Source organism: Oreochromis niloticus, linkage group LG16 (assembly GCF_001858045.2).
Source record: "Oreochromis niloticus isolate F11D_XX linkage group LG16, O_niloticus_UMD_NMBU, whole genome shotgun sequence".
Taxonomy (NCBI): Eukaryota; Metazoa; Chordata; class Actinopteri; order Cichliformes; family Cichlidae; genus Oreochromis; species Oreochromis niloticus.
The window spans coordinates 6,093,535-6,115,461 of NC_031987.2; the positions used below are offsets into that span (position 1 = coordinate 6,093,535).

The window sequence follows — 21,927 nt, forward strand, 5'->3', positions numbered from 1 at the left end:
TTATTAATCTACACTGCTACTGTTGCATAAATCAATAAATTATTATTAATTTATATAAATATAATAAATGACACAGATTAAATGTTATGCTAATGGCAAAATGGGGACAACCCCCCACTTTTTCCTTAGCTGAGTGGAGAATCTTTGAATTGCTGAGGATAATGTGTATACTATCTATACTCATACATATTTTAGCAGTAATACTTGGTGAACACTGTTTTTTATGATACTTTACAAGTAGATAATTAGGTTTTTATTTCAAGTAATGCTTTCTCTGATTACCTCTTGCAAAATTTCATGTTGATGTGCCTTTGTACTTTGCAGAATGAAATAAAATGCTCTGCCCGTGACTGGAACAGACTTGTTTGCTGTTTTTGGTTGTCATTTTTTTTTTTAAGATTTTGCAGTGAAAATGTTGTGTTAATTTAACTTTGACTGTAAAATCTGACATCATCCATGTTTTTCTTGGAATCCACACCCATCCGTTTCATAAACTGTAGAGAGCTGTTGTTGTTTGTCAGCAGTTTGCCTCTCAACACTTACGATAATAACGCTGGAAACCGCTGTGTGGCCATTCCTATCGATACCGTGGACTGACGTGTGTGTGTGTGTGTGTGTGTGTGTGTGTGTGTGTGTGTGTGTGTGTGTTGCCAGGGTTACTAATGAAGTGTTGACATGAGGAGGGATTAGGCTGACATTGACAAATGTGATACTAAGTGGTAAAGGTGTCTATGAATAAACCAGCCCATCCGTACACACAAACACCTACACACACAAAAACCCATGCACACACACTTTTGTACTGCTGCACAGGGTGGCAAAATCCAACCTGGCTCCATGGTGCAGTGGACATGAGCACAGGGCACACTAGAGGATGTTTGGGCCCTAAAGCCACCCTCATGAAATCTCTCTCTGAATGTTTGGTCAGGGATATTTACACGAGTGGCCTGAAGGATCTAATTTTGTAGCTCTTGGTGTTCCTGAGTAGATACTGGTCCTGCTGATGGGTTAAGGAGCTTCTGGAGTCCTGTCCAAGAGTATCTGCTTGTCTCAAGGCATCTCCTCTATGCTCTTGAGACTGTGCTGAGAGACATAGCAAACCTGACAAAGGTATGTATTGATGTGCCATCCTAGGGGAGTTGGATTACTTGTGCAACCTCTAAAGTAGTGACACTGACCCCAGTCAAATACAGAGCTAGTGAAAAAACAGTCAGAAAAGATGGGCTGGAAAATGTCGGTGCCCTCCACCTGCCAAACTGTTCTTGTTTTGGGGTTGTTTCATTGTTGCCCTTCTAGTGCACCTGCTGTTCATTTCATTAACACCAAAGCAGTTAAAACTGAATACCAACCCCCTCTGCTACTAACTATTTAATTAATTTGATACTATACTCTGACTAAAAAGTGTTCCTTTAAGTTTTTGTTTGCTTTGTTTAATCTGACCTTGTCTTGGTTTACCGAAAGTGTAAAATGTTGACCTACTGCACTGTCATTATTAAATAAGAAGTAAAACTCCCGAGCAATAAACTTATTGAGTGTTTACTGGGATTGAATCTCAAGGGAACCCAAGATCATTTTTCCTTCGATTTCTATACCACTGGATTTATTTTTGCAACTAGGGGGCTTGTTTGTTTATTTTTAATTTGTTTTTTATTTGCTCCTGATTAGAATGAATATGAGTTGATCCCTTTGAAAGCCACGGGACAAATTTTGAGCATCAAAGCTGTGCTGAAGCTGATTGTGGAGCCACAGAATTTAAACACTACTTTGATAATATTGAATAAGTTTTATCAAGGATTCACAGCAGGTACTTTTAGCGGCTTGATCAAAACCAATCTGTTGTGATATATTTTGATATTTTAGTTCCAAATGTAATATTTGTGTCTACATCAGCCACATTTACTTCTTTCTTCTAGTCAAATTGAAGGTTTCTAGCCAGAAAGTGGCATTGGCAAAAACCTCCAAGCAGCTGCCACTTAGAAGATGGTCCTTTGATTTGTGGCACTCAGGCTCTTAAACTTCATGTCAGCTCCAGCTAAATGTAATTTTACACTCAACAAGCAGGATGGGTCAGGACCAACACAGTCAAAAAAAGATTGCTCATCTGCAGGTACATACTTTATGTTCCTCAGCAGTCAATCACTCTTTTCTCCCTTCATATCATTTGACTTTGTTTGAGCTGCTTTATTTTTTTGATTTACTTCTTTATTTACTTACCCTGGCCATCTGCAGCCATTCAGACACAACTGATTACTTAATTACTTATTTTACTTTTCATATAAGTCATATGTGTTCTCCATATTTTGTCTTTCCCTTTGAGCATGGTTCGTGACACCATCTGGAGTAATTTATCCATGTTGGCATGTCTCCATTCTGAGGCCTGGCAGTGCACACCTCCCTGCTTTTTCATGTGCATACATGGAAAGCCAGAGGCGGCGAGAGCACCAGCAAGAGCCCGGCACAAAACAGAGCAGCAGTGACAATGGATATCAGGCTGGTTAAAATGGACACAACAGAAAAGGAAGAGCAGGTGGGTTGAAAAGCGGCTTGCAGATGTGCAACAAATGTATACAGGATTTAAAAGCCTAAATAATTTGTCTATATATGATTTGCTCAATAAATGAAATATTATTTTGCTAATAAAAGTTGCACTGAATGATTGGGCTTCCTTGGACATGTGTTAAGTTTTTATTTTTGAAGTACATGTGACATCAAGTAGAAACTGCAAACACTGGGAAATGTCCCCAAGAACAGTCACCAGTGATTTGCCATCAAAATGATTCAAGACTTGGGTGTAAAAAGAGACTTCTTTGAAGTCCTGGCCAAAAGTGTATCATATGAGACCACTCCTGACTGGCTTTGGCCACGTAACCTTATACTTGTGCCCGTGTGCCAGTCAACTGAACACCAGTCCAAGACTGTATTTAATCACACTGTGTAAAATACAAATGCTCCTTTAGCTACAGCCTCACAGCTTTGTTCAGTTTTTCTGACATATTTTATCTATTTTTTATTTATGCCTTGTTTTGGAAGAGAGTTTGTCATAAATGTTTGACAGCTTGGCTTGGTGTCACCCGTGGATCCTCGGATCCTTCGGCACATCTGATGGTAGTTCCAGGCTGGTCTTTTGCAAAAACACGAATCAAAACAAGTGTCTTTTGTTTGGGCTTTAATAGATCTGGCACAATGAACCAAGGAGGGTAGTTTTGCAGAAGGATTGAGAGTGGGGGTGAGAATCTCTGCTTGCTTGGTGTTTGTGAGTGTGTGAGTGCATGTGTATGTGCAAAAGCACACATACTGTATGTGTGTATTGGCACAGAGAGTCCAAGATCCGCCCTACTTTCAGGCTACTATTTCTTTTGTTAGCATTCAACAAACTTCCCTTGATATGTTGATGGTGGGTCTGTTACTAAGACTCCCAGAAGCTGTACTTGTTGAATGTTAACAAAATAATTGTTGTTTTATCTGTGCTGAAATGATAAGGTGCTCCCATGTTAGCAGGAAGTAGAAACATTAACTCTCAATATGGACAAAAAAGCCAATTATTATGTTTCAGCTCAGCAGGGCAGGGAAGACAGTAACAGTGCTGAATCTGCACAGATGTGGTTATGCAGGGGCACGAATAGAGGAACAGATAATGAAGCTGTATCTTAAAGGGGAACTACACTTTATCCACTACCTTCATGCAATACCAGAGTTCCAGAACACTCTGGTATTGCATGAAGTGGATTCCGTGGAACCAAAAAAAGAGGAAGTTAGCTTTCTGCTAACTACAAAAAACAAGGCTTTTGGCAATTAGTTTCCACTTACCGCTTATTCAGGGTCATACGGGACTGAGTTCATGTATTCTCCCTGAGCCTGCATGGGCTCTTGGTGAGTACTCTGGCTTCCTCTCACAGTCCAAAGACATGCATGCTATGTTAGTTAGTCTAAATTGGCAATATGTGTGAGAAAAATGGTTGTCTTCTTCCCACTGTGTTAGCCTTGTAATAGACTGGTGACCTGACCAGGGTGTACCCCTCATAGCAGCTCTGATCTGCCATTCTGTTATGATGAATCTAAAATCCTTTCTTGTAGAAACAGAAAGTCCTGAATGATCAGGCCCATCATATCTTGAGCACCTCATGGTGCCATATCATCACAACTGAGCAGTTCACCTTCAGTGTGAAGGCTGTGGTTCCTCGAGTTTCAAACAGTCAGTCTCTCTACTTTTATTAGGATTGTTCTAGAAAACTTCCTTTTTGACAAAGATGGTAGTTAAGCTTGATCATGTGACCCTGAACAATCCCTTAGTTATGCTACTGTAGGTCCAAATTGTTGGGGACTTTTCCATGATATGTTGAGCATTTTGTATCCTCTCTGTTTTTTTCCTTGCTTCCCATGCATTTTCATGCCACTGTTGCATGTCAGTAATAAATAATAATAATAATAATAATAGTAATGAAATGCATTTATAGATAGTCTTCCATCAAAATGCTTTGCCAAGTGCATAATGTAAGAAAATCTAGATCATAACCATACTGAAACACAAACACATCAGAGACACAAAAAGACAATAACACCTAACACAACAGAAGGTAAAACAAACTAATGGGTCTTTAGGGTTTTTTTTAAAAAAAAAAAACTTTACTTGAACATATGTCAGGCAGAAGAGTCATCCGGCTCGTATCACCTCCGTAATCTGAACGTCAAATAAAAAAGTGTTTGATTAAAAAACACACCAAGATTTTTTACCTTATTGGTAGCAAGTTGCCACACACAGGTTAGGCGATTTAGTTAGTGCAGGTTTATTTACACGTGTGCTCAGCTTATAGCAGTTTGTCTTTTCAGACGTCATCCAATGTTACCCAGGTCATCCATGTTCCAGCTTCTCCACATACACACACCCGGGTCCCTGCATGTTACTGTGTAAAATAGGAAAATCATGATTAGATGATGGCTGACAGATGTAGCCAGCCTCTCCTGGTGCTGCCCCTCAACCCTCTGCTCCACCCCTCCCCTGCAGCTGAGCTAAAACCCCACCCCGCTACTACACTACCTTTACAGTGAACCGTGCAGTCTTCAAAAGACAAATAGGTAAGTTTTGTCTTTTGCATTCTGTGTTTTCTCCTGGTTATTGTCCATTGTTTCTCCATGCTCCTCTTTCTGTCTTCTGTTTCCACTCCCTCACTAACCAGTCATAGAAGACTTCTGCCCATCCATGAGGTCTGGTTCTGATGGAAGTCTTTTCCTGTATAAAGGGAGTTTGTTCTCCCCACCAACACCAAGCACTTATTCTCTCTATAACATTGTAGGAGTTTTGCCTTATGATATAAATCACCTCTAGACAACTCTTTTTGTGATTTGGTACTATAAACTGAAAAATATAATAGAAATGACTTGAACTTCATGGTAATCCCATTCTACCACCCTCAGCTGTAAGTGACCTGAAGCAGTGCTTGTGACATTATATACTGTAAGTTGGCATTAATGCTGCTAAACAGCAAAAATAATTCTATACACTTTCTTCCAGGCAAAAAAGTGTTTTAATTTAATCAGATAAATACCCAAACTCAAATAAAATAATGCTATGACTTTTTTTTAACATGAAAGTTGATTTTGCTCATAAATGGATTCTGGTAATGCATGCTGATTGGTCAGTTAAGGATTTGTGATAAAGTGCCCTTTCTTGATGGTACCAAGTTCCAGGTAAAAATTATTTTGCTTGTTAAGTTAAACTAGAAACTGTATGCTTGTGTAAGAAACTGTTTATTGTGGTGATTGAAAGTAACTGCTGTCAGAGGAAATCAAAAATACCTAGACTCTAGGGCCCCCAATCTCATGCGTTGTCTCATTTAAAACTTTTGTAGATGAAATTTCACAGATTTGCTTTGATTTCTTTTAAAATAATTGTTTAAAATATAAAACTTCAATCCAATCGCTAGAATGATGCAGATTACTTTTTTATATTGCTGGAATCTCCCATAATATTGAGAACGTCTACTAGACTGCACCGTAATGTTCTCCTTTCTTGGCTTGAAGGACGTCAAATCTTAATCTCTAAATATGGTTTACTTAACACACATTTGTGGGTCTCACTGTCACATCCGATCCACGATGAACAACCCACCATTTGGGATTCTAGGTCTTAGTCCATTTGGGATGAAAGGGCTTGGATGAAAACTAGCAGACACTTGTCTGCCGTCTTCTGCCACCAGCACTGGCGGATTCTATCACTAAGTCATGTGATTTACTCCCAACTGCCGTACTTTCTTTCAAATCTCCTTTCATCTCCATCTCAGTGATGACAAGAACCACTATTACCTCTTAAAGAGATAGTATTATACAAGAGCACAAGCAGTGATTTGAAGAGATCCTAAATACGTAGTGTAAACATCTGCATGCCATTTGTAAGCTTATGTCTTTAAATGTCCCATCATCCTTTCTAAAAGTCACATTTAATGAAGTGAGCCACAGGCAACGCAATGCACAAGCAACTAAAAGCATCTCCAAAGCTTTTTGCTTGGGATTTTTCAGCACTGATCATTTGTTTAATTGTATAATTGAAATACAGTACAGAAAAGTATTTCACCTTAGGTCTTGTATGGGCAGAAAAGTGCACAGCACAGCAGTTTGACTGGATTTGGGATGCAGTGAGGTGCGTGAGTTGATGTTAGATGTAGACGTCCAACGTTGTTGGCCTAATTATCTAATAAAAGGGGCATAAATGCTTTGAAGTCCTAAGTGCAGTTGTCAGTTTCTTTGAAGGCAAATAGTAATTGTCATGTACACTACCTCACAAATCAAATCTTCTACACATGTTTCCTCCTCCCTGAAGTCAAAGCATGCGCTGCCCCTGGTCCACACGCACGCACGCGCGCACACACACACACACACACACACACACACACACACACACACACAGACTCATGGAAACATACCACAACAACCTTTACAGCAGCCTTGATCTGCTAGCTACACAGGAACTCCTGGATCCTTCTACCCTTTCATGCCCTGCTTCAGTCATCCACATCTGGAGTCAGTCAAAGTCTTGAGGTCCCCAGGGAAAGATTTTGGTGGCCCCCTAAAAAAAGAAAAGTCCTATTCTGTCACTTCCTTAAAGCCACAAGAGAATAAAAGTGACCAGACACCCATCTTCAGAGATGCATGCACATGTCCTTAGAGCCCTTTAATGTTTTATCCTTTTGGGTGTCTGTACATGCAAAGGGAATTGAAAGCCAACAGCTAATCAAAAACTGGTATCTGTGCTCTTTGAGTGCATTTATATCATGTTTTTCAAAAGACGGTTGTGACAAACACCTGGATGGTGAAACTGCTTCACATTTAGTATCCACAGAAAATAATTTCAAAGATTACCATATTGTTTCCATATCTTCCATATGCACGCAACTGGATGTATATGTCTGTGTAAACAGGTGTGTCACAGGGAGCGCATTCTTCCTTTAGGTACTGATAAAGGCAGGTTTTCCATAACATGATTAAGTCTCCTTCAGGCTACAGATCACTTCTTCCCAGTCATTTGAATAGTGAGCCGGCCCCTCTAGATGTTATCCCCCCCCCTGGAAGTTCAAACTCATGTTAAATGACTTCCTTCTTCCGGTGCAATCTTTTTGACTATGGTGTTGAAAACCAGGTGACTTGGCTTCAGGCGAGGCTTTATAAAGTCACATCCTGGATGCTGGATGAGATCCTGTAGTGTAGCCTGGGTGTCTCAGACTTATGTCTAAGAGGTTTAACAGTTCATGCCTCAGAGATTAGTCAGTGCTTACAATTAGGACGATTCCCGCTCTAAGTGTATGTTTCAAGTCAGTTTAGAAGCTACTTACTCCCCTTAAAAATGAAAGCTTTACGCAGGATGCTTAAATGAATACATAACTTTATTTAAATAAATGCTTTGTCATAACAAAAAAAAGACAAAGGTTAAAAGAGTACATAAATTACAAGTTGAATAAATATTACACAGTGATATTCACTTTAATAATTTGAGCTTTTTTGTCTTTTTTTTCTTATTTGTCTTATGTAGCTCCAAATACTGACCATTTTATTTCCTGCTATCCTCCTGCCACCGATGGGTCGATTTCACAAGCCAGTGAACACCAAATTACGAAAACCAATTGTATCGTCTCATTACATCCGAAAAGTGTTATGTATTCAGAAATAAAAGCTGTACTGTAGTTACTGTACTACTGAAGTATGTGAATAGAAGTTCAAACCAAGTAGGAGATAAGAAACCTGAGGAAGCTGCTACTCGCAAACAGGAATCCTGAATTCCAACCTGCAATTGAAATGAAAGAGATAACTGGAACGCTGATATTTGCCAAGTTCCAATCTCAGATATTTAAACTGATTGCAGTATTTCATTCCTCGGATTTCCATGACTCCCAGTTATTGTCCTGCTAACTGTATCTAACGTCATGCAATTGGTGACCCCACATCGGGGAAGTGGCTAGGCCCTGATCATGACCACTGCCCATGGCGCTCACTCTTCCTCTTCCCTGTCTCCTCTGTCTCTATCTCAGCTGTCATCTCTGTGCAATAGGCCATGAAAACATCTCTAGTTGTGTTACTTTCGATCTACTTTTCCCTAAAAGATGCTGCTGTATTGGAGGTCCCAGGCATGGGCTTCACAGCCCCTGTCAACAAATATTACCTCAAAGCACCACCTCTGAAAGGTAAGCACAAGATAACACAACATTTAGCTTTTTTAACTTTTTGTTGTTCTTGCTGTTAAACTAACTTCATGATACCACATCTCAGGATGTTGCCGTGTGTCAATATCAATAGTGAGTAACTGAAATAAGTGCAAGCTGCTTATTTTCGAAAGTGGTAGTGGGGATTTGGTGTTAGAAGTGGGGCAAGGAGCCTTGACAATGTATTCCCAACTGGAAGCCATTTAGGATGCACACATCTGCAGAAGCATTAAAAAAAGCCCTAAAACACGATTTACTTCCAAACATCCTTTGGCTTCCCCTCTCTGGCAATCATATACATTGGCATTCACATGAAAAAGCATGAATCTTAGCTTAATGGTTGTCAAAGAGAAGAAGGAGGTTTAACGGACTGCAGTTCCTCACAAATCATTTTTGTCCAGAACTACCCCGAGGCGGAGATTACAAATGGATTTGCAACATATTGTCGACACCATTTCAAAGGACCTACCACATTCACTGTTCTTCTCTTAATCAGAACCTCTATTGTCGTATCAAGTATCTGAAAATTGCCCCGTATGATATCCATGTCACTTTCACGTCAGTATTTAAATGTCTTTGCATATAGGAAGGCACTGTGACTTGCACACAGAGAGAGCGACTCTATTAAAGACCCTGTTATAACCTGTAACCTTTTTGTTTGGATCATGCCCCACTCAGATAAAGGTAGATAACCTCTGCGTGGAGACGTAAGCAGAAGGATTTCAGACTGTTAGCTTTTTTGACTTCCCTGTAGTCGACCTACAAGAATTCTTTTAAATTCTTTACAGGCTATTTTTTTCCCCCCAAGCACAATTACATTGTTCTCATACTTTGTTTCTACAGGAAAAACAAACATTCAGTAACTATATTTAAAAGTAATGTAATACACCATGGTTACACTGTAGTAGCAGTACTGAGGGGAAACCACTTGATAAAGAAACATGGCTCAAAAGTGGGTGGTCTTTACTTCACTGAAGGCAAAGAAAACAGCACAAACAAAACCATACAAAACTACACTTCACACAAATGGATCAGAGAAGCGGCCGGCCCGACTGGGAAGCTGGATTGCATGCACTCAAGATCGAAGTCAGACTTGAGTCAGACTTAAGCTGAAAATGTTTAGTTCACCAGTAGAGCCAGCGGTGCTCTCTAAGCTCTGTGTCGCCCTGCATGGCAATGTCTGTTCAAATAGGCACAGTTGGCATATCAGGCTAGCTACATTGTCAAAGAGCCACATACATAGATTCATCTGTGATGGTCTACTTGTTTTTTTTTTGGTTTTTTTTGTTTTTCCAAGATACTCTTTTACATTAAGAGAAGGCCAGTCCCGAGACCACTTCAAGCTCTAGCAATAATTGTGACAAAATCAGAAAAAAAACCAAAAAGAAAAAGGAAAAAAAAGGACATTCTTTTTTGTAATAGGCTCACTCCGTCATATACCAACATACATACCACACATTCGAACTGTACACATGCACGCGTCCATGCACGCATCATTTTGTGATTTTTTACACATATCCAAGCAGGTTCCTCTATTCATAAGTGCTCTGACAGAACCCAGATAGAGTCAACTGTTACAGCATATCCCTATCTCTTCTTTGTTTTTTTCTTTTGGAGAACAGATAAAAACAAATTACTCTGGCCAATCGTCAGCTCCACAGTGGCATCATGTTCCACGGCCTAAAACTGATCTGTTTTCAAACAATATGCCTGATGCTGTTTCTCTTTTTTTCTTCTTTACAATTGTTTTAATTTCACCTCACACAAACCCACAGCTTCTATAAAAATATATCCATTAGTTGCATATATTTTCATGGATCTGCAGCCAAGGGACCAGGCTCATAGAAGGGCGGTCCCGTGATCATAATAGTCAATGGATCTACGTAGTACATCTTCTGGGACTTTGACCCTCATTTAGAGAAGAGTGCTTGGTCAACTGAAAAGAAAGGAAAAAAAAATACAGGTGTCTTTTTTCAGCCTGTTGTTTTGCGATTGGATTTTTTTCTTCTTTTTTTAAGTTGAAAAAACAAATCTTGAAGTGAACGTAGGGCGGAGCATACAGGTGTGATTCAGAGAGGAGGCGTGGGCCCTGGGTCACGTGGTGGTTAAGGGTTGGGGGATGGGGGAGGTCAAAATGGCCCTCCCAGTTTCACTCATTGTTATTGCTGCTGCTCTCCAAGTCTTTACACTGAATATCACCTCCGCTGTAGTCTGTGCCGGGGAGCTGAACACCGTACTTGTCAACACACCAGCAGATGCCTCGTTTGCGGCCACGAGATGGCTTGCACTGTGGAGAAGAAAACAGTGAGTTAATCCAGCAAGGTCCCATGTTAACAGGCCTACATTTAAATGAGCTATTTTCCAACTATGTGACAACCACAAAGTGGTGATTTTTCTTAGTAACTCTGAATTATGGGGGAGAATTACATTTTAGCAAGGATAAACTGCATTTTTAGAGCTGGTTACTGCCTTGAGTTATTGTGAATGATAGTTAGCTCTCTGCTAGCTTCCAGCACTGCTAATTGGAGTCACTGTATTTGACTTCTTTGGTTTAGGATGTTCATGTCCTTTGGAGCATTTTTGATGTCGTTAATCCCATTTGAGAGGTCTGTGCACTGCTTTTTGTAAGTGAACTATTTGTTAGTTATTTAGCTCTAATTAACAGACATCTGTATCTGTTTGGTAGAATGATGCAGTATTTGGAGGCAGCTTGCTAACCTGAATTTACCACTATCATCATAACAATGTTTTATTTGCATTTCCTGGGGATATAGGCTAGTAGCTTGAGTGAATTCTCAAAGGGCTAAAGCTAACAGCTAGCAAGCAAGTCCACTGATTGCTGTCATTCCACTGAAATAACTGTGTTTACTGGAAATTATGCAGTTTTAAATGTTGGTCAAATGCTCGGTCAAAGGGTGGCGTAAGGCTATATAAGGTTTAAAGAATGAAGGCTCACCTGTTTGCGTTTGAAGAATCCTTTTCTGTCACAGTTGGGAAGGTACAAAGACAGCGCCATTACACGAGAAGTATCCTTCATTCCCTGAATGATCCCGTCCAGTTTTCTCCTGCATGGACCCTTTAGAGAAATGCAGCACAGGATTATTAACCAAACAACTACCAGTTGTATGTTGAGATATACATATACATATATTTCAAAGAATACATCTTTGAAATATATGCCCTGATGCCCTGATTTTTCATGTGGTTTTTTTACTCCGCAAAAAACCACATGAAACTCTGCACATGGAATACTTACAAATTCAGGCTCATGCTTGTCAATGGGCAGAGGAGAGTAATCAATGGTTGAGCCAATGGTGCGCTGCTTGCCTTGCTTCCTCTTCTGCTCCTTGCGCACTGCAAGGACTTTTTTGCTGTTCACAATCTCTTTGGGATAGAGTGGTGGTGGTCTAACCCCGCCGGTACTCTGTGTGGTTCTGGTGTCCTCGTGTTCTCGGGACTCGCGATCTGCACCACAAAAAACAGCAACAACAGAAAGAGGTTACTTTTTTTTTAAATTACATTTTTATGCGCATCCAGCAAGTGTAACTGGAATTCTCTTAAGTTAAAGTGTCTTGATGCATGTTCAATCATCCAGGTAAGGAAATCCCAAAAAGCTGATTCTGTTCATTTGGACGTAGCATAATATGCTTGTCTTTTACGTTAAAGTTCAGAGAAGTCAGAAGATTTGGGGAGCTCATTGGTAGCATTGTTATTACTGGATTTTTTAGTTAAAGAATCAAAAAAATAAACTCATATTTGGATCTTTAAAATACCTAATTTAGCTTTTATATGCTATATACACAGAGAGTAAGAGAAGGAGAAGCAACTAAATGTCGAACAAAGTTCCTTCTCACTTTTATCTCGTATTCATTTCTCGTATCATTTCATGGTAGTTGTTTTAACTGGAACTTTAAACATTTCTGTGGAGATAATGCCCTATCAATGACATTAATAACATATTAATGTACAATATTAACAGTGATATGAGATTAGTATTTGCAATGTTTAACAAACAGAAAAAAAATCAAAGTTTAGGATATTATTTTGCATTATTGTATAGTCATCTGCATAAATGATCACATCTGCCTGTCAGTCCTTTCCACATACAAACAATAACAGCTGGGTGCTTTTCCCAGAGTTTGTGCCAACTGTTGTTTAACATTTGTGTAGGGAGGAGAGAAGGCTGCAGCTCTGGCCAACAGCTGATGAACTCCTACTGGTAAGAGCTTAGTTTTAAATCATCTTTTCTCACCCAACCCCACTTATCAAAGGCCCTTTGCTCTATTTATAACTGGAAAAGTTTGAAATCCTGCATTCATGTTTGAGCTCAGGGCTATCTGTGAGGGACAAAGACACAAAATATGTAGAAAAATATGCACAACATTTTTGCTCAACAGTCTGCCAACAACACATTGTCTCATAAGTTTAAAAGTGAGACATGCCGCTCTTCACACATGAATCCAGACACACTGATATTTATGAGCATAAAGACCTCTACTAATTGGGAAGCCTGGATCACGTGTTGCATGGAAAAAACTGCTAACATGTTATCTGGGCTAACTGCAACCGGGCCTGAGGCCCCTGTGTGTAGTAACTTTATAGCGACGTGTCCCACATTAAACTGATTCAAATGTCAAGCTCAGGAAAATCCAGTTGCACCACGGACTCATATAAATGCTTGTACATTTGTGTCACATTGTATGCACTCCTTAGATGTAATTCCAGCTCCCCCAGGGGGCACTGTAGTCTCAGAGATCTGAAAGTCCCCTCTGACAGGATATTTACAGGTTGAGGTCCTTTATCCTTAACCCAAACCCTCCCCTCCCCCTATTCCTATCTTTGGGGCTCAGCCTCTTAAGCCTGGACCCCCAGCCAGAGGTTCTTTGAGGCCACAGAAAGAAGCCCTCCACTTCCCCCCTCTTGGCTTAGCTGTACCATAAGTACTGAGTTATTGTGGGGACTTTGCCAGGCCCCAAATGGCTGAAGCCATGGTGCCAGTGGATGACCCTGGTTATATTTATCTGACAAGGAAACCCGCCGTGGTGCACGAGGCCAGGCGCACTGAACCAAAGAGGAATGTTGGCTGCAAACTATATCGCCAACTGCTGCTGGAAGACAAATCAACTTCCATACATGAATATGTTACTTATGAATATAACAATATGTTAGAAATGTGACTTAACAAGTTGCCATGACTCTGACTGGCCTCTTGATAGAGAGCCAGCCTGGAGAAAGGCGCTGAGACGTAACAAGGATACGAGCTCAGAGAAGCTGATGTTCAAAGAGCCTGACACAGCATGAGTGTCTGGGAGTCTTTGGGAGGGGAGGGGGAGGTGGGGGCTGGAGGCAGGGTGATTACCAGAATTGGGTCTTTGGCTTCTGCGCTGCACTGCCGTCTCTTTGAAATTAATCTCACAACTCATGACTTGGCAGGCCTCAGTTTGTGTTTAGATATGTCCTTGTGTCTCCCCGCTCAGACTAAGGGGCTATTGCGTGCTATAAATAAACACGTCAAACAAGCATTCTCATGTACACCGTGCATGTGACCACTTTGGAAAACCTTTTTATTTCTGCTGTACAGTCTAATACTTTCTCAGGGCGCTTAATTAAAATGCCACATATCTGGCAATAAAATATCCTGGTGAAAATAAGCGCTGTGTTTTTTTTTTTTTAAACGTGCATTCTTGTTTCATGTGTAATTTCATTGGGGCATATAAATGGTCGAAGTCGGTTGCTTTGAGAACATGCCTGTCTGGAGAGAATACAGTTAACAATGCGGGACAGATGAAGGTTTTTAAAAAAATTCATGCAGCTTTCGAAAAGACAATGGTGCCTGACTTCCATGCTTGCGCTCCAAAAAATAAAAAATAAAAAAATCACAAAAATTCATCTTTTCTGATGTGGCCTCTTAGGCTCCGCCACAAAAACTCAGTTTTTCCATGCTAAGGGTACCCAGCTTGTAAAGGAGGCTTAGAGGGTCTGTGTTTAACTCCTGAAAGTCGGCCAAGATGCTGGACGGGGGCCAAGTGAGCCAAGTCATGTGCATCTCTTCCATTCAGCCGAGCCCAAAGCCGTGCTGCTATCGCTTCTCCCTCTGCTCCAGCTAAAGATTTCATTAGGGCAAGAGGAGTGGAGTAGCCAAAGAAGGTGCACCTGATACTCCTCTGTTTAAAAATTAACATCTGCACACAATTATGCTTCATGAATATCCCAAGTTTCTTATGGGCACAAGTCCAAGAATGAAAGATAAGCTACCCCTTCTTTTGATTTTTCTCTCCACTGGGTCTTTAAGACTGTAACAACATCGTTTAGAGAAAAAAACAAAACAGGACAATGGATTCTCCCACCTTCCATTGGATTTCCCAACATTACACCACGTTTGTTACGTCTTGCCTTTGATAACGTCAGTCTGTGCCCTGCATCTGAAATTACATCTTTACAAGATGTAAGAGAGCGGTGAATAGAGGTGCTGTTTAATCTCATCTGGGGGTAGGACAAGATAATTGTGGGGATAAATGAACCTAAGGGCATCTGTTATATAAAGCACAACGTTAGTAAGCCATCCCTCTGTGTCACACTGCCTCCGCTACTTAATATTTGAAAGCAAGGGCACGGCCCAATAACCCCGCAGTTTCTAGAGCAGAAAAGGAGGTGTGAACAAGCCAAGAGGGATTGTGGGAGTCGCTAAGGAGTGTGTGCAGCAGCATAAAAGTTATCTGATGAGAAAAGGAAATGGGTCCAAATTATGGCAAAGTTGCCAGTGCCAGAGCTCTTTTGTGGCAAAAGAGTTTTCAGATAAAATGAAGAGTTCATTTCAGTGGCAAAAAGGAATGAAATGGCACGAATAGCCATTTGAGTTTTCATTAAGACGTTTTGATCCAAAAAGGCCAACAAGATACATCCTCTGCACATGACATGACAGATGCGCAGTGGTTTCATGAGAAGGATTAAGAGACTGATGACTGAAAAAGGCTCACTTCCAAACCAGCTGGAACATTGAGAAAATCTGGACTTTATCAAATATTCTGTCCAGGATTTTTTTTTTTTTTTTTTTTACCACAAGTGCAAGTGAATTATGTTTTGACCTGCATGTCCTGTTGTTTCACTGGGATTTCTGTTGTTCGGCCTTGTGCACGCTCTCAATCAGCTTCTGAATATGCAGGAAATAACACTTCCCATGGTATTGTGCACGCAGAATATGTTCATTGCAATCAAAAAGTTTCCTGCTTTTCTGAATGCATGGTATAAATAGCAGCAAGAACAATTCAAGGATTATAAATTGCAAAACAGGGCCTATGAGAGGATGCAAAAGCTTTCAAAGAAGGAAATGCTGCTATAGGTAAGCAAACTTCCTGACCTGTTTACAGCTTCCGTGACGCTAAACGTTCAGTTTTATGTTGCAGAGAATTCGAAAAGTAAATTATTAGAGTAAGGCGCATGGCTGCTCTACTCTGCATTGCTAATTTTGGTCTGAGGTCTCATCCCATATCTGAATTTGGTTTTCAACAAGCCACATGGACAGACGCAACCTCTTTTTGGGTCACCATTACCACAACACAATTGCTGGGTGTGACGACGTTCTGACTCCCCAGTGGCAGATGAAGCTATTTTGGCGAGCTTCGAGCGCTGTAGAGTGGATGTACTGTATAGGAGAACGAGGGGAGGGAAAGAAGTCCACAGTGGGTGAGAAGCTAGCTGCTTCTTCAAATCAAAACTGAGAATCAGTCATCGTACAGTTTAAGGAATCACTACATGGTCGTTAAGGAGAATGGAGCCAAACTTTTTAGAAGGTTGTTGTAATACTCACTTTAAATAGTCCTCTATAAGGACAATAATATGATTTTTGGTCTAGAATGTAACCAGGTGTTGGAGTGAGATTATAATATCCAGATCAGGCCTAAACACATGTGACATCATCATAAAATCCTGCACTACAGTGAGAGTTGATTTCTTTCACAACCGTTGCCACCGGCAGATTAGGTGTCAGTGACCGGTAAGCTGTACAAATACCACTGTAAAATTTTATTGGGAGAATTCAAGCAAGCGTGCCAAAGAGGGTATTTGCTTGCCAGCAACAATTCCAGTGGTGTTGACTCTCAATCTGTACCTGGAAAAAAAAACTCAGTAGTATCAGTGTCTCATCCAAGAAATCACTTCGCTATCTTTTGCCACGAATTGCGAGCTTTTCAAGTGGTCATGTGATATCTTTGGAAAATGATCTTTCCAATAACTCTGCCTAGCACCTGCAGCACATGAGCTGCAGCATGGTAAGCTTTCACTGCACTGTCTCAGATGTTCAAGGTGAGATGGATGGAGAGCCGCATACAGTCTTTCCTTTGGCATGAGCCCGTCATGAAGCTGTGAGGCAGCTTTAGTCACTCGTGACCGGAGCTATTTCTAACGTGGCATGCCTTTATGCAACGTACACAGTAGACAGAGTACGGTGGCTGGTTGTCATTAGTCTACAGTTGGAGACAGTCAGCGTTTGCATCATTTTCTCAGCTACAGCCGAATAACCCGCCGTGCCAGGGACGATGTGAACGTGGAAAAAGCAGATGGTAATGCTCATGAATTGAATAGCATTCTAAAATTATGCGACAACAAGTGTCACCGAGGCTGAAACTGTCTGGCAGTGGCTGAAAACTGCATCTACACACACATTAAGGACCTGGGCAAATGTAAAAGTATTAAAGTTGTCAGTAAAGGCAGCAGGTTTTCTGTTGCTAGGCTAATAAGGAGCATAGTATTTCTGTCCATGTGTGAGAAGAGTATTCTGGTTTTGGAACGACTCCCTAATCATCTTTTGTTTCTTGGCAAAGAGCAATCTGTTAAAACATAAGGCCTTTTCAGAAGCTTGAAGGACAGGAGGCCTGCTGCCATGAAGTCATATCTGTTGGCAAGCTTTCTGGGGTCTTATTCACTCACAGGGGGCTAACAAAGTCTAAGTGCCCCGGGAGCACATACCACCTCCTGTGCCTTACAATCAAAGCCACTCCTGGGATCACAGTGCAAGAGCAAAACGTGAATTAATGCACTGCTGGGACATGAACCCAGACGTAGAGTGATGGCCAGGATTCTTGTTCTTTAAAAGGGAGGGGGGAGCGGGGGACTAGAGGATAGCAAAGATTCCTCCCCACCATTGTTTGACTGTCCCAGTCAGTATTTAGTGGGCCGCAGCTCTCGTGGCCTCACGAGTGCAGTGGACACTTGAGCTCCTCCTCTCTGTGTCTCTGTGTTTGCCTTGCTCAGCTGGTACAGCGCGCAGACAGCTGCAACCCCACACGACAGGAAACCAGAAGCTCACCTCATGAGCTCCCGTCCGCAGAGCTGTTTGACAGAAGGCTCTTCAGAGGAAAGAGCGTGCCGGAGGCATTCTGCTGAATCATTGCGCTGTGACTGAGAGCCCTGCAATGAATGCACCGCCCGGGGCAGGAAAAGATGCTCCGGTTACCTCCATGGACCAACACAGAAGCCAGGTTTTGCGTGTGTGTGTGTGTCAGCGCAAACCAAAGTGAGACAAAACTGCCTGAGGTGTCATCACATGCAATACACACCCAGAGACCCACACTGCCCCACCCAAGTATATGTGGCAGCAAATACACACACACTTGGAAAACAAACACAAATGACTACATCATTTCACATTCTGCCTGAAGCTTTACAAAACCTGTGATTGGCTGAGTGTTTTGGAACGGCAGTCATAGATGGACCCATAGAAGAGAGATGAGGGGTTGCTCACAGGGTGGACATAACCTCATGACTCCATCAACAGTATAAATGAGCCCAGTCGTAGCCTATTTTACAGAGCGAGGCTTGTAGCCAAAACTTTTGTGGTTTCCACCTACTTATCTAGTTGTTGACAAGCTGCTAAAACTCTGAGTGAAGGTGGACCTGTCTGCTCCCCTCAGAAATATCTTAAATCATTCAAGACTGTTGGCCCAGCTCTCCTTCTCCCTCCCTCTCTCTTTCTTTCTGTCTGTCTATATCGGTCTTTCTCTCTTTTCTCTCACGCACACAGATTTAGTGGTAATCCGACTCGAAACACCACCCATAGGGGTAGCCTGCAGCCCCAAATCTGCCTAAATTCTGCTTTAAAGAGATCCAAAGTTTATAGAGTGGCAGCTCATTTCGTCTCATACAGTAGAAGCCTTTTCTTTGTTCGTGGATCGATTTCACAGTTTAAGCAGTTGGACGGGAAAGGCGCAAAACAGAGAACAGCTCTGGCGTGTGGATGGAAAATCGAGGGCTTTGACAGACACTTGTTAGAGCTGGATGTTAAAGGAGGCTGAAGCATGAACCCTATTTTCATCTGAATATTACTTAAATAGAATAAACCAACATTCAGTCCACGGCCACCTTTCGTGCGTGCGTCAAGAGACGCGTGAAAACTGTTTCAAAAAGACTGTAAGCCTGTAAAGATTTTAAAGCGGGGACTGTCTGGATCATTGTCAACCACTTTCGGGTTTCGCTAAACCGCAGTCTGACAGCCACTGCCCCGCACTGCAGGCGCAGCTCAGCCGGGACACGCCATGTGCGTTCACCACAGCTAAGAGTCGATCCCGCAGCAGATTAACCGGCACCGGGCGACACGAGCGGAGTGTTTGTTCACGCCGTATTATTATTGCGGAGATTGAGCCCTTTAAAACTTCTGTGTTACAGCTAGATGCTCAGCCTGACACCAGAAGGAGCATGTGTGCTCTGCGCAGAGAGCCGGAATGAGCTCCTACAGTCAGTTGATTCAAAGCGATGGATAAAAGTTAATCAGATGCCACCTCAAACCATCTGTCAAACAAACGCGCCGGTTCCGGCTGCTCGCGCTCCACGGCTCTGCGCTTCTTTTGCATGGAAGAGAACTATTTCGGGTGGTCTAAGTGAGGAAGGAAGAACTTGGGAAAAGGGGTTGAATTTCATTTAAGAGGGAGATTTTTGCATTTAATAAAACAGAGCAGGCTACTGTGCTGCCTTTTGGTTGGTCCCTCAGGCTGCAGGAGCCCTTCTCAGAGTAACACACGCTGGATCCCGGCGTGGGACAAGATGTCAACAAACATCGATAAACAGAGGAGAGCGAACACCCAGGGGGTCCCGATGCAGACGAGAAGTTACATTTCTCACACATTTTAAACCCACGTTCGCTCCCAAGCATGCATTCAGTCACCCAGCAGTGCGCGTCTTACCTATGGGCGGGTGGGCAGGTTTGTATCCTTTCTCGTTGGTGCACAGTCCCCTGCCGTGGAGAAGGGCGTGCAGGGGTTTCTCCTCCCCGCTCCTCGGCAGGCAGCGGAGGCCCTGGCCGCACGTCCCGGTGTAAACCCCGCACGCCTGTCCCTCAGACAGTGCGCACGTTAGGCAGCAGCCGCAGCCCGGCTCCTTGACCAGCTGGCAGCCGACCGGCACCGGAGGACACATGGACAGCGCCTTCTGGTCACAAGGCTCGCACGGAACGTATGAGCCCAAGCACCCGGACAGCCCCAAGATAAATGTCACCAGGAGGCAAAAACTCAGAAACATTGTTGGCGTTCTCTTCAGCTATAGCTTAACCTCAATGCGAAGAGGAGGGGAAAAGTAGCCTGGTCTAATGAACACAATGCCCCAGTCAGATAATCCGATTTTTACAGTTAAAGCCAAGAGTCTTTATCCAAGAGTGTTGCTATCTATAAAAACATTAATGGTAAGCTTTTTTCTGTGAACGCTGCAGAAGGACTTTAAAGGACCAATTAAAAGTACGTGCGCTATTTTTCCCCCCCGAAATGTTGTCCTCTGCTGGAGCAAAGTAATTCTGCGCACAAAATCTCTTCCCCCGTCTGTTTGGACTCCGGTACTTTCTCCACCACAAGTTTCTTGAGCAGACTGATCAACTTGAGAGCAGCCTTGCCTTTTAAAAAACAGCCCAAACCCCTAACTATGAATACGCTAAACAGCAGGGAGGGGAGGCGCACTTGTTCCACAGTTTGGCACGCGGCCAAACTTTTTTTTCAGGAGCAGGAGGATCGCTCTTTCACCCTGAAGGCTGAGCTGATGCCGAGGTGCAAGAGGCAAAAGGCAACAGCAGCCCTCATCAAAACATTTCAGCTCGTCGAAACCTGTAGGCTTCTGTACTGCCTATAGATTTTTTTTAAGTAGTTCACACTTGTATTCTGTAATAAATTCTCACACTAAAAAACAAAACAGGGAGACGGATATTCCAGCTGTTGATTCTCAGAAATAAACTCTGGGGAAAACCTCACACTAGATTTTTGACGCAAAACAAAAAGGGGAAAATACGTTTTTACGCACAAAATAATGAGCTTTATATCCATTCTAACTTGTGACCGTTTTATCCCGAAAACTTTTCTTCAAGCCTCAAGGAAATATCGTTACCTTACGTTACATAACGATTCCCAGCGGTCATAAAAACGAGATCATCGGTAACCCCCTACTTGAGTCATAATGCTGTGTGTTTGCCACGGGGTTGGATGGAATATCATCAGTGCTGCGTTCAGGGTGGAAACCGGGAGAAGGTGTGTGATATCATTACTTAGGGCTATAAAACGGTTGGAACAGTAACATTTAGAAGATTTGCCGTTTTTCAATCCAGTTTACCCTCCCGCCCCCCTCCGCCCCGACACACACACACACACACACACACACACACACACACACGTTTAGATATCACTCAAAGGGATGTGCCACAGGGATACCTGCTCCACTCTAAAGCCTGCACCTGTTGCTTCTACTGGGCACCATTTGTGTTAGAAATATAGCCAGAAGGGAAACCCACCAATGTGCTACCTCTCTCCCTCTCTCTCTCTCTCTCTCTCTCTCTCTCACACACACACACACACGCGCACACGCAGAAGGAATGCGGAGTCATGTGCGAGAAAGAAGAGTCAGAGAGAGAAGGGGTAGAGAAGGGGAAAATGTCACGAACTCTGGGTTTGAGGCTGACAACTGAAGTGTAGACGGCTTCTATTATTTTATAGCCTGTATGCAGAACAGTGCCTGATTGCTTCAGCGTGTGTGTCTGTGTGTGCGTGTCTACCACATATGCACTCTCGATCACACACTCGGGGCTGTTATTCCCATCTCTGCAGCTTTTAGGACAGATTTTCTTTCTTTCTTCACTACCAGCAGAGAGTCAGGAAGCCGTGTCGACTTTCCTTCCCATATTCACTCACCGCTTGATAAACTGGCCCACAATCATTTCCTAAACGTGGCTATCAGTTTATCTCATCCTGCTCCTGCAGGCTGAGGATCCACTGAG

The 21,927-nt window shown here is 42.3% G+C and overlaps 1 protein-coding gene across 1 annotated transcript; it reads right to left on the reverse strand.

The window, feature by feature from the left end:
- Positions 1-7,856: 7,856 nt before the first annotated feature.
- On the reverse strand, positions 7,857-20,195 carry igfbp5b (insulin-like growth factor binding protein 5b). Its single transcript, XM_003443250.4, has 4 exons — positions 19,862-20,195; positions 11,944-12,152; positions 11,644-11,763; positions 7,857-10,974 (listed from the first exon to the last, which is right to left on the reverse strand). The coding sequence occupies exons 1-4, from the start codon at positions 20,193-20,195 to the stop codon at positions 10,837-10,839; spliced, it is 801 nt and encodes a 266-aa protein (XP_003443298.1). The 3' UTR covers positions 7,857-10,836.
- Positions 20,196-21,927: the final 1,732 nt, after the last annotated feature.

Bases quoted from the DNA above. Each gene is read 5' to 3' on its own strand.
- igfbp5b (XM_003443250.4), bottom strand. From the start codon at position 20,195: ATGTTTCTGAGTTTTTGCCTCCTGGTGACATTTATCTTGGGGCTGTCC. The intron at 11,764-11,943 runs GTAAGTATTCCA...ATTTCTCTAAAG, and splicing joins ACAAGCATGAGCCTGAATTT to GGTCCATGCAGGAGAAAACT. The intron at 10,975-11,643 runs GTGAGCCTTCAT...TCTTCTCCACAG, and splicing joins GATTCTTCAAACGCAAACAG to TGCAAGCCATCTCGTGGCCG.